Raw genomic sequence first — 12,525 nt, forward strand, 5'->3', positions numbered from 1 at the left:
TTTAGCATCCACCCCAGAGCAGACATCACTTTATGTAACTGTTCCAGACAGTGATCCGCCGTTTTACCTACGATAAGGAGATCGTCCAGGTAGGGGATTATTAGAATGTTGGACTCATGCAGGTGTGCCATAACTTCCGCCATTACTTTGGTAAACACTCGAGGGGCGACCGATATACCAAAGGGGAGGGCCCTATACTGGAAGTGTCCGATTACCCCATCCAACCTTACCGCCACCCTCAGGTATCGTTGGTGACCTGCATAAATAGGGATATGGTAATAGGCGTCCTTCAAATCCAATACTACCATAAAGCAGTTTTTAAACAGCAGCTTTATTGCGGTGTTAATAGTTTCCATCTTAAAGGATTGGACGGTCAGGAAATTATTAAGAGCCCTAAGGTTAATAATTGTTCTGAAGGAGCCATCAGGTTTACTTATTAGGAATAGAGGAGAGTAGAATCCTCTACCCTGTTCTCCTTCCGGAACCTCTGACAGGACATTCTTATTGAGCAGGTCGTGAACTTCTGCTTCCAGGGCCGCCTGTTCTGCTGGAGAGGACCTGAGTGGGGTAACTCTGAAGAAGTTCTGAGGGATGGAAGAGAACTCTAGCCGCAGACCCGTAGCTATTAACCCCAAAATCCAATCACTACTGGAGATTTTGGACCAGGCCGGGTAGAAGGCAGATAGTCTACCTCCCACCGGGGCGACTAGTCATTGGGGTGGTTTTTTGACCTCACGGGATGGCTCCTGACATCCTCCACCTCCAAACATAAATCCAGTACCTTTCTTCTTTTTCTCATCCCATCTGCTCTGGTCTCTGGCTGGTCTCCTCCGAAAGAATCTCTTCCCTGCGAAGGGACGCCTGTAAGAGGTATTTGGTAGATTGGGAAACTTTCTTCAGCAGTTCGTCTAGGACTGGACCAAACAGGTATTCCCCTTCGCATGGGATAGAGCACAGACGGGATCTGGATTGAAGGTCACCCGGCCAACATTTCAGCCACAGGGCTCTGCGTGCTGCGTTTGATAGTCCGGCCGCCCTAGCCGCCATTCTTGCCGAATCCGCAGATGCGTCCGCGAGAAAGGCAGCGGCATTCTGAATTGTTGGCAGGAATTTCAACATAGAATCTCTGGAAACACCCTCTTCCAATTTAGACCCTAGCTGATCCAGCCAGACCATCATCGTTCTGGCTGCACATGTCGCAGCTACAGCAGGTCTCAGGGCACCCGCTGACATCTCCCATGTCCCTTTAAGGAATGAGTCAGCCTTCTTATCGAGAGGATCCTTTAGGGAAGCCATGTCGAAGGGGATAGATGATTTTTTAGACGCCTTAGACACCGCTGCGTCCAATTTCGGCGCCTTATCCCATGTATTCACCATGGGGTCCTCAAAGGGATATCTGCGTTTAAAGGCAGGTGGAAAAGAGCCTTTCTTCTCTGGTTTTTTCCATTCCCTTTTGATGAGGTTCTGGACCTTGTCATTGAGCGGAAAAGACCTACGTTTTTCCCTTCCCCATGACAGCACCGGTACATGAGAGATGGTCCCGCCCCCAAGAACAGGAAACCTGCATAGGAGATAAAAGATGGGGGCGGCACCTCTCTCCTCAGTTTGGTTTCCTGTTCTTGCGGGGAACCTGCGGTGCTGCATGGGGAGAGGTCTCCCTTGCTTTGCCGGTCTCTGACCGAGGTCCGCGATGGGAGCAGCGGTGGCGGCGTGTGCGCGTCGCCTCCATACCTGGAGCTGCAGATGCGTCTTTCCCACTGGGGACTCCCCGGCGTCCGCTCCTGGCCGGAGGCTGGGCCGAGGGAGAAAAGTGAGCGTACCCATCACGAAGCTGGCGCCGACTGAATGGGGGAACTTCCGGGATTGAACCGGAAGTGACGCTACACGCTGAAGAAGCGGTGTGCTGACACTCCCCGGGGGGGGAGAAAGTTCAGAGGCGCACACACCGCTTCCTGCCCGCCATATTTAAAACTGCAAGGCGGCAAGCAGGCGCTGGGAACAGTCTCCTGCAGGATGGCAGATCTGAAGGAATCGACGATCCCAGCTGAAATCCCACAGCCTGTCGTGTGTCATGATCTCAATGGCAAGAGAACATAGCATCAGCATATATAGGAACTAGCTCTTGGAAGATGGGAACTGAGCTGACCATGAACTAAACCTAACGCACAACTAGCAGTGGCCGGGTAGCATGCCTACGTTGATTCTAGATGCCCAGCACCAGCCGGAGGACTAAATAATGCTAGCAGAGGAAAATATTAGTCCTAGCTCACCTCTAGAGAAATACCCCGAAAGGAGACAGAGGCCCCCCACATGTATTGGCGGTGAATTAAGATGAAATAACAAACGTAGTATGAAAATAGGTTTAGCAAATTTGAGGTCCACTTACTACATAGCAGAAGACAGAAAGGACACTTTCATGGTCAGCTGAAAACCCTATCAAAACACCATCCAGAAATTACTTTAAGACTCTGGCATTAACTCATAACACCAGAGTGGCAATTCCTGTTCACAAGAGCTTTCCAGACACAGTAACGAAACTACAGCTGTGAACTGGAACAAAATGCAAAAACAAACATGGACAAGAGTCCAACTTATCTAGTAGTTGTCTAGGAGCAGGAACAAGCACAGAGAGGCTTCTGATAACATTGTTGACCGGCAAGCAACTAACAGAGAAGCAAGGTTATATAGCGACTCCCACATCTTGATGGGAACAGGTGAACAGAGAAGATGAAGACACCAGTTCAATTCCACCAGTAGCCACCGGGGGAGCCCAGAATCCAAATTCACAACAGTCGTGGTACTAAGGGTCCGGTGGGTGAGTGCCTTTGTAAGGCAAAAGACATGTCAGTGACACTGTTTTTTGTATATATGCAGGGAAAAAGTCACCTCTAAACAAAAAGCATAAATCAGAAGATGTGGGGAAGTTGCTAAAACTGGTCAGGTCCACCCTGGGGGTTGAGACGCCAAAAGAGAAGCAAACAGTTCAGGACTCTATGTTCAGTAATTTGGAGGATAAGAAACGAAAAGTTTTCCCGTTTCATGATAACATTCTAAATCTCATTAAAAAAGAATGGAAAAAAAAAACGAATAAAAAGATTTCAGTTCCCCAGGCCTTAAAACGTAAATATCCCTTTAGTGAGGAAATTTGCGAGAAATGGGAAAAGGCGCCTAAGTTGGACGCGGCTATCGCAAGTACCTCCAGGGGCATAGCACTTCCCTTCGAGGACATGGGGGCCCTAAAAGACCCCCTAGATAAAAAGGCGGATGCCTTTCTAAAATCAACCTGGGAGGCCTCAACTTGGGCGTTTAAACCTGGAGTAGCGGCTACTTGTACTGCCCGTGCCATGGTTAAATGGCTGGAGGAACTTAGCGACCAAATAAAAAACAAATGTCCAAGAGACAGACTTCTAGAAGTCATCCCTCCACTTCAAAATGCAGCGGGATTCCTGGCGGACGCTGCCATTGATTCTGTGCGGTTTGCTGCCCGGGCTAGTGCCCTTTCAAATTCAGGAAGAAGGGCGTTATGGTTAAAGAACTGGAATGCTGATTTCCAATCCAAAGTGAAGCTCTGTGCAGTCCCCTGTGAGGGCCAATATCTATTCGGCAGCGCTTTAGATGAGATTTTAGAAAAAGCGGCGGACAAGAAAAAACACTTCCCTCCACCTCCCTTCTTTAGACGACGTTGGTATGACAATAGTCGGTCCTTTCGAGGATCAGGTAGGGGCCGAGGCCGCCCAACGGATAGAACCACACGGGGGAAACCCTGGGGTGAGAAGAGAGAAAGAGGTTCTCTTTTCAATAAACCCCCAAAACCAGATCCTAAACAATGACGCCATATTCCAGGTGGGAGGAAGGTTACGGTTTTTTGTCCATCAGTGGGTAACCTTACAGCCGTCCCAATGGATAATCAACTTGTTATCAGACGGTCTACGGTTAAATTTCATCTCCCTTCCTCCCCACCGAATAAAAGTTACTCGTGTGGCCAAAAAGAACCAGTTAGTTCTCGAAAAAGAAGTTAGTCTTCTTCTAGACAAAAAAGTCCTGGTAAGAGTACCTTCACAGGAAATAGGAAGGGGATTTTACAGCACCCTTTTCCTCACTCCAAAACCGGATGGATCTTTAAGAACTATTTTCAATCTAAAAGAATTAAACAAATTCATCCGAGTAGAAAAATTCAAAATGGAGACTCTGAGAACGGCGGTAAAACTGCTGTATCCAGGATGTTATATGGCAGTGATAGACCTTACCGATGCCTATTATCATGTGCCAATCAGCAGAGAGCATCAACCATTCCTGAGGTTGGTTGTGCAGCTGGGGCAGGTCTACACCCATCTACAATACCAATGTCTCCCCTTTGGGGTATCGGTAGCTCCTCGTATTTTTACAAAAATAATTTCGGAAGTAGCATCCTTCGTAAGGAGAGAAAACATTCTGCTAGTGCCCTATTTAGACGATTTCCTCTTGATAGCAGACAATCAAGAAGATTGCATAAAAGCAGTTACGACAGTACGAGAGCCACTAACCAAACTAGGGTGGATAATAAACTTAAAAAAAAAAACAAGATTGATTCCGGCCCAGATACAGGAGTTCCTGGGGATCCAATTAATTCAATCAAACAGATCTGTATCCTCCCAGACAGGAAAATCGAGGTCATAAAACAAAGAATAACACAAATACAGGTGGCCCAATACTTCTCGGTGAGGGAAGCCATGTCTCTCCTAGGCATGCTTACTGCAACAATTCCGGCGGTCCAATGGGCACAACTTCATTCAAGGGACCTACAGTGGGAGATCCTGTCAGAACAAACAAGAATACCCTACAATCTAAACCGAAAAATCGTATTGTTACAACATGTCCGGGACTCTCTAAGCTGGTGGCTAGATTCCGGGAATCTAAAAAAAAAAAAGGGGTCCCATGGTCAATCCAGAATCCGGTGATACTGACCACAGATGCGAGCCCATTAGGTTGGGGAGCACACCTATCAGATCGGATCCTACAGGGTCTATGGAATCCACAGATTCAATCAGCCTCCTCAAACCTGAGGGAATTGACAGCAGTAAGGCAAGCAATTCTTCAATCAGAAGAAGATCTCAAAGGAAAACATTTAGTAGTATTGTCCGACAACAGCACAACGGTGTCGTATATAAATCGACAGGGAGGAACCAGATCAAGTTCCCTAATGGAAGAAGCAGGAAGACTATTTCTTTGGGCCGAAAACCACCTTTTATCCCTCACAAGTACACACTTAAAGGGGTCGGAAAACTTTGTCGCAGATTTTCTGAGTCGTCACGTCCTGCACCAGGGCGAGTGGTCGCTAAATCAAAGAATATTTGGAGAAATCTGTGCAGTCTGGGGGCTTCTTCAAGTGGATCTTTTTTCCACAAGGCAGAATCGAAAAGTAAAAAAGGTTCTACTCTCTAAACCCGAAAGAGAACCCGGAAGGAGTAGATGCGTTACTACACCAATGGAAATTCCAACTAGCCTATGCGTTTCCCCCGATCCCATTGATCCCTACAGTCCTGAAGAAGATCCGAGAAGAGAAATCACGCATAATTTTAATCGCACCCTTCTGGCCAAAGAGAGCTTGGTTCACTTGGCTCAGACGTATGTCCATCTCGGACCCGTGGATACTTCCAGAGGTCCCAGACCTTCTGCACCAGGGTCCGGTGACACATCCTCAGGTTCACAGCCTACACCTCACTGCTTGGAACTTGAGAGGGGACTTCTGCTAGCAAAGGGGTTCTCGGATCCGTTAATTACTACTCTACTGTCCAGTAGAAAAAAAGTCACAACTGATAAATACCAAAAGGTATGGGGAAAATTTTTAGAATTCTCAGGCCGAGGGATAACTGATACCGTTCAGAAGGTCCCTATATCTGAAATCCTAGAGTTTCTCCAAAAGGGTCTGGAGAGGGGATTATCTACCAGCACTCTAAAAGTGCAAGTCTCGGCGCTTAGCGCCTTGTTTGACCAAAAATTGGCTGATCACCCCTGGGTGTGTAGGTTCATTCGGGCCTCCTTTACAGCCAGACCATTCAAACCTCGTCCAAAGGTCGCTCCCTGGGATTTAAATTTAGTTTTAAACGCCTTGACCTCCTCTCCCTTCGAGCCTCTTTCCTCCATATCGGAAAAAGCGCTAACTCTAAAAACAGTTCTCCTGATTGCCCTTACCTCAGCCAGACGCATTAGTGAGCTTCAGGCTATATCTATTGACCCTCCGTATACTGAAATTCTGGAGGATAGGGTAATTATAAAATCTGATCCGGCCTTCTTACCTAAGGTCAACTCGAAATTTCACAGGGACCAGGAGATAATCTTGCCTTCATTCTGTGCCAATCCAAAATCCCAGGGAGAAGAAACCTTCCATTGCTTGGACGTCAGACGTTGCCTTCTTCAATATATAGAAGTGACAAAACCATGGCGACAGTCTACAGCCCTTTTTGTCTCCTTTCAGGGGGCAAACAGGGGAAAAAAGGCCACAAAATCGACTATTGCACGTTGGCTCCGTATGGCTATATAACTTTCCTATTCCTCTTCGGGACAGGTCCCTCCACCTGGTGTTACGGCCCACTCTACGAGGGCTATTTCCATATCTTGGGCAGAGAGGGCAAATGCATCGATAGAGCAAATCTGTAATGCAGCAGTATGGTCTTCTCCCTCTACTTTCTTCCGCCATTATAGATTGAATCTGGGGCTATCAGATCTTGCCTTTGGTAGGAAAGTACTATCTGCTGTTGTCCCACCCTAGAGGTTATTTTTATTTCTTCCTCTCATGTACCGGTGCTGTCATGGGGGAAGGGAAAAAAAAAATGATAATTACTTACGGGTAATTTGATTTTCCAGATCCATGACAGCACCGCTCTAGTTCCCGCCCTATCTTGGTGATGATGTGTGATTCACAAAAAAAAAAAAAAAAAAAAAGACACAAATGAAAGATGGGGTAATAACCACTTAACATAACAATAGATAAATAGTCTTAGAGTTAAATATAATTTTTTATATGCCTAAAACTAACATACCGGTTACCTTACATTCTCTGTAAACAAACTGAGGAGAGAGGTGCCGCCCCCATCTTTTATCTCCTATGCAGGTTTCCTGTTCTTGGGGGCGGACCATCTCTCATGTACCGGTGCTGTCATGGATCTGGAAAATCAAATTACCCGTAAGTAATTATCATTTTTTTAGGGTCTAGACCGCCAAACATTAGGTCCTGTGTAGAGAGTTCTGGCCTTTCATCAGCCACCCCCATGGTGGATCTAACTGATTTAATCAGTTTGTCCATTTGGTCCAATGGGAAACAGAACCGGTTAGACTCCTCTTCCGAAGAGGACGCTGAGGAGACAGAGGCATCTGAGTCACTCCCTACTAGGGCCAGCGGACGAATCCAAATCTGAGGCGCTAGGCTCCCTTCTTTTGGAAGGCTCCCGGGACAGGGATTTCAGGGAATCTTTCACCTCCTTCCTGATAATCTCCCTAAGGTTTGACGTGAAATCAGGAGACTCTTCCGCACCGTCTGCCGTACACACGACTGACAAAGTCTCTTAGGGTAGGCGTCTGGCAAAGGGCAAGCGCATAGCGCGCACTCCTTGTTTTTTGTTTTACCAGCGCTTTTTTTCCCCTATGGAAATAAACATAGGAAAAGACTGCATCAGGGTACATTCACAAAGATCTCTTACCCAGGCAGTAGCAGTAGGTACCGGATTACTGGGGGGTCGGTCCAGATCCTTCTGTTTAGATCTGCGACTGGTCTGGTTACTGCGTCCGCGGGTCTTCAGCTGGGGGTTCGCATGGGACTTCTCCGAGGATCCGTCCTGCTCCTGCTCCAGCAGACCGACGGCAGCTTCCGGCTCATCCATAGCTGCAGATGGGCTCACAAGCAGTGCTGCAGCATTCTGTTTGGCTATAAATAGCCCTTCCCCCGGATCCGGAATCAGTGCAGGTGTGTGGCCAAATCCACCCCCCCCCCCCCCCCCCGACTTGCAGGTCACTGCTCCACCCCCCCCCCCCTGCACCCAAACGCTCCCACCCCCGCCGCATGCAGGACAGCGGCGTTTTTAGAAAAAAACCGGCCGGCGTTTGACTTCCGGTTTTGGCCCCGCCCCCTGCGTGTCACTTCCGGTTTCGGGCAGAACGCTCAGGAACGTGCCTGGAAGCCGGGGAACGGTGCCGCCGGACCACTCAGCCGCCCCCCCCGCTACGCCACCGCCGCGGCCCAGCGGCGAGCGCAGCAGAGGCCGGCGTCCGACCCCCAGCTCCGGTCCTGAATCGAAAGGAGCACACAGGACGCCGCGCCGCACCGCACTGACGGGGATCAGAGTGGGGAAGACCGAGGCCGAGCGGACCCCGGGGGGGGACATACTCACCTGCTGACCACTGGGGATGGACCTCCTCCGGACGTCGCTCCACACTGCACCGCTCACTGTCGTGGAGCCCTACCCGGACCCACCGTGGCGCTTCCAGGGACCCGCACTGCCCGAGGTAGGAGACCCCCTCGCTACCTGGGTCGGACAGCCGGCCTGGATATTGATAGGAGAAACGAAGTCGTATCTGCAGGGAATCCTGTCCTCCAGGAACAGGAAACCAACTGATGCGTGGGAGAGGTGCCGCCCTTATGTATCTGTAGGTTTCCTGTTCCTGAAGGGCGGATCCCCTCTCTCCGTAGTGCTGTCATGGACGACCGATAAAACAGCCGTGCTGGAGAGACGCAACACAGTGCATTGCCGGGAACACAGTCGGGTCCGGTGCTCCAGCTCGGACAACAGAAGGGACCCAGAGAGTAAGCGACTGCAGGGTCCTCAGGAGTTCATACTGACGTGAGCAGCAGCTCTAATCTGCTCTGTAAGCGCATGCTTTTGCCCCCTCTGTGACGCGGCTACGTTTTGATTGCCCAGCGCCGTAGAGAAGAAAATGATGAGGACACCCAAAGAGAAGTTTTGTGGTATGTGCCTGGTTAGTTGAAAGGGAAAGTTTGCATCACTATTACCAGGGAGATCACTTTGAAACAGAAGGCACAGAAGTAAAAATAACTGTTTCAGAATCAGTGGAACAAGGACCTTTTTTTTTTATGTAAACAAACACCCCAGTCAAAGTCCTCTTTAGAGACCATGCACACCTCACCTCCGAAGCATTTTATTGTAGTAGCACAGTGAATGGGATGTCAGATCTCATACAATTGTTGCTTATTGTTTAGCTCACAGATTAGAAGCCATGTGAAATCTGCCTCATGCCAATTACTTCAATGTCTTTTCACACAAACGCTAGAGCGAAAAATGAAGGCAAAAAATGCTCATGTTTTATAGTGTTTTTCCTGCAGAAATGGCTGCTGCCCATACCCCACAGTCAGACTGTCTTAGGTACAAGTGCCATGAGGCTGTGTACAGGTGTAAGGGTATGGGCAGACTGTCAAGAATCGGCAGCGCTTGGGACGCAGCACATGTCCGTGGTGTCCAATATGCTGCCGACTATTTAACGCAGGCGATACCAGACATGCTGTGGTCTGGAAAGACGCGCTGCATGTCCGTCTCCACGGGTGAGCCGCAGGCGTATCTGGACCCAGAATGGACAAATGATTTCTAGAAATCCCACCCACCATGTAACATCTGGACGCTGTGCAAGCACGCAGCGCTTACTTACCGTGTGCACCTAAACCAATTCTTTCCTCTGCGATCTGCATAAAAGCACAGACTAGTCATTGATCCATTTATAGGATTAAACTCGTAAGTCAGGGGAAAAAAAAAAGGTTTTCTGAATATTTTGCTTTACAATATTTAAAGTGGCTTTCATGAGTGATAGAAGGCTGTGAGTTTCTTTAGTGCAGCTTCGTTTCACACCAACACGTGGCCTGGTAACATCTCGGAGTTCTGATCACGCTCACGAGGCACTGCTCTCCAGGGACTCAGTCATCAGAGTGCCGAGTACAGCCTTACAATTAAAGTATCAGCAATCTACTTCTAGAGACTCACAGGGGTAATCTCCTTACATCCTGATTTTTGGGATGAAGTGGGCGTTCGTTCTTGAGGGACAGTTCTCGTGAGCAGCTATGGGGATCAGTCAGATGGCCATATAACATGGATGAGAATCGCATCGCAGAGCATGGACTGGCCAGCAGCTCTCCTGCATGGAAATACAAGTTGTTGAGCTCGGGTCAGGATGACCGCCAGCCAGTCCAAGCATTGCTATGCGATCCTCATCTGTGTTATATGGCGCTACTACGCTTACACATAGAGATAACAGTCCACAGCTCATGACAGTGAGGGCCAGGATTAAAACTGCTTATGCCATGCTGGGTGCAGAGGCACTACAATTATGGAAGGAATGACAGGAGTTGAGAGGAAGGTGAGCAGATAACTGGGGTATAGAAATCATTACGAAAGGAGGTGACTGGTATGTTAGGAGTTAACCCTTTTCCTGGAATGTGGCAACTTGTGCACTCACGCCTGGATCAAGGCAGGCACTAGCAGCCAAGCTCCATGGAAACCAGCTGTATAATATGAAAGATAAAAGCACTAATTGCAGAAAAAAAAAAAAAAAAAAACCATCGGATACAAGGAGCAAGTCATTTGTAAACTTGCTTATTTTCATGCTCCTTAATTTGCTACAAACTTACCTACCAACAAGTCTGTTGGAAGTCTTGTATAAAAAGTTATTCTATGTAAAATTACAAATAAAATCAAATGTAGACAGAAGTAACTTACGAGAGGAGAAAAAAAAAAAAAAAAGCTTTAGTCATGTTAATGCCCGGGCTATGATATACTGACCTGTTCAATCCTTCCCGACTCCAGCTGTGGATGCACGGCCAGTGATTGGCAGCGGAGGGCATGAAAACGATGGGTAGGGTGACATCAGTAAAGAACACGCAGAAGCAACAGGGCATGTAGCAGCAGACAGGTAACCAGCATATCTTTAGAGCTAACATTCACTAATCACTACCTTTTCTAAAATCCTGGAAACCCCTTTAATAGCACACATATCCCTTTAAGTAAACAGACGGTCCCCATAGGAATAAACACACACACTACACAGCCAGCAGCGCACACTACTCACCAAGCAGCACGGGCGGCCCGGGCGCACACCCGTCACAAAACGCCGCGCAGCGGGCAGACAGCGCGCACAGGAGGAGCCCGGCGAGCCGCCACCACCACCCTACTCCAGCAGCCATGTCTGCCTCCACATAGTGCTCGCCAGGCATGAGCACCATTTAACGCCTCCCGCTGAGCAGACACTTCCTCCCGCCTGCGCTCCCCGTCACTACTGTCCGCCCGCCGGCTGCCATTTATTTCTTCCTCTCCGCTGCAGGCTGGAGCAGCCGATCACCGAGCGCGTCATCAGGAGGCGCTGCAGGCTGGCGCGCGATTACTAATGCCTGTTCCCGGGCCGGCAGTCACGGGTTGTGGCCGGCTGATAGCAGGGACATGTGACGTGTGCCTTGCGGCCGGGCAGGGGTCCGAGGACGAGCTCGGGGTCAGCTGCCTGCATGCCGTTATTGTTCGCATTGCTCTTGTGTGAGGGATTTGTGGCGCACTGTGTCAGTGTGGAGCGTGGCGTGGCTTTCACAGACCCGTGGAGTCTAGCATATGGGTGCAGCCTGTGTGACGGAGCAGCTTGGAAGTGGTCCCTAGAAGCTGCCTACTCTCCACAGAGGAGTGACTGTCTAGTAGTCTATAGTGCACAGCTCGTTACCGTCCCAGAGAAGTCAGTTACCCAGGCAAGGAGCGTCAGTGTGGCGCCTGTGCGCGGTACAGCCTGCGCCTGGCCCTCTGCTTGGCTCCCTGGATCTCCCCAGCCTTCGGCCTCGTTCACAGAGTGCTCTGTGCGGTTTGTGTGATCGTCTGCGGGGCCGTTCACGTGAGGTACCGTCACATCGCTGTTTGGTCGCTGGAGAGCTGTCACACAGACCGCTCTCCAGCGACCAACGATGCCGAGGTCCCCGGGTAACCAGGGTAAACATCGGGTTGCTAAGCGCAGGGCCGCGCTTAGTAACCCGATGTTTACCCTGGTTACCAGCGTAAAAGTAAAAAAAACAAACAGTACATACTCACCTGCGCGTCCCCCAGCTTCTGCTTCCTGACACTGACTGAGCTCCGGCCCTAACAGCAGAGCGGTGACGTCACCGCTGTGCTTTCACTTTCACTTTTTAGGGCCGGCGCTCAGTCAGTGTCAGGAAGCAGACGCTGGGGGAGGTATGACGCTGGGGGAGGTATGACGCTGGGTGAGTATGTACTGTTTGTTTTTTTTACTTTTACGCTGGTAACCAGGGTAAACATCGGGTTACTAAGCGCGGCCCTGCGCTTGGTAACCCGATGTTTACCCTGGTTACCAGTGTAAAACATCGCTGGTATCGTTGCTTTTGGTGTCAAACACAACGATACACAGCGATCGGACGACCAAATAAAGTTCTGGACTTTATTCAGCGACCAGCGACATCACAGCAGGATCCTGATCGCTGCTGCGTGTCAAACTAAACGATATCGCTAGCGAGGACGCTGCAACGTCACGGATCGCTAGCGATATCGTTTAGTGTGACGG

The 12,525-nt window shown here is 49.4% G+C and overlaps 1 protein-coding gene across 2 annotated transcripts in view; it reads right to left on the bottom strand.

Moving 5' to 3' along the window:
• PLA2G15 (phospholipase A2 group XV) overlaps window positions 1–11,294 on the bottom strand; it is a 49,062-nt gene extending 37,768 nt beyond the window's left edge. For both annotated transcript variants that reach the window (XM_077288136.1, XM_077288134.1), the window contains exon 1: window positions 11,044–11,294. In XM_077288136.1, coding sequence (XP_077144251.1) covers window positions 11,044–11,197 — 154 coding nt within the window. In that variant the 5' untranslated portion in view covers window positions 11,198–11,294. The remainder of the gene's footprint in view (window positions 1–11,043) is intronic.
• Window positions 11,295–12,525: the final 1,231 nt, after the last annotated feature.

Source organism: Ranitomeya variabilis, chromosome 2 (assembly GCF_051348905.1).
Source record: "Ranitomeya variabilis isolate aRanVar5 chromosome 2, aRanVar5.hap1, whole genome shotgun sequence".
In the NCBI taxonomy this organism is placed as follows: domain Eukaryota; kingdom Metazoa; phylum Chordata; class Amphibia; order Anura; family Dendrobatidae; genus Ranitomeya; species Ranitomeya variabilis.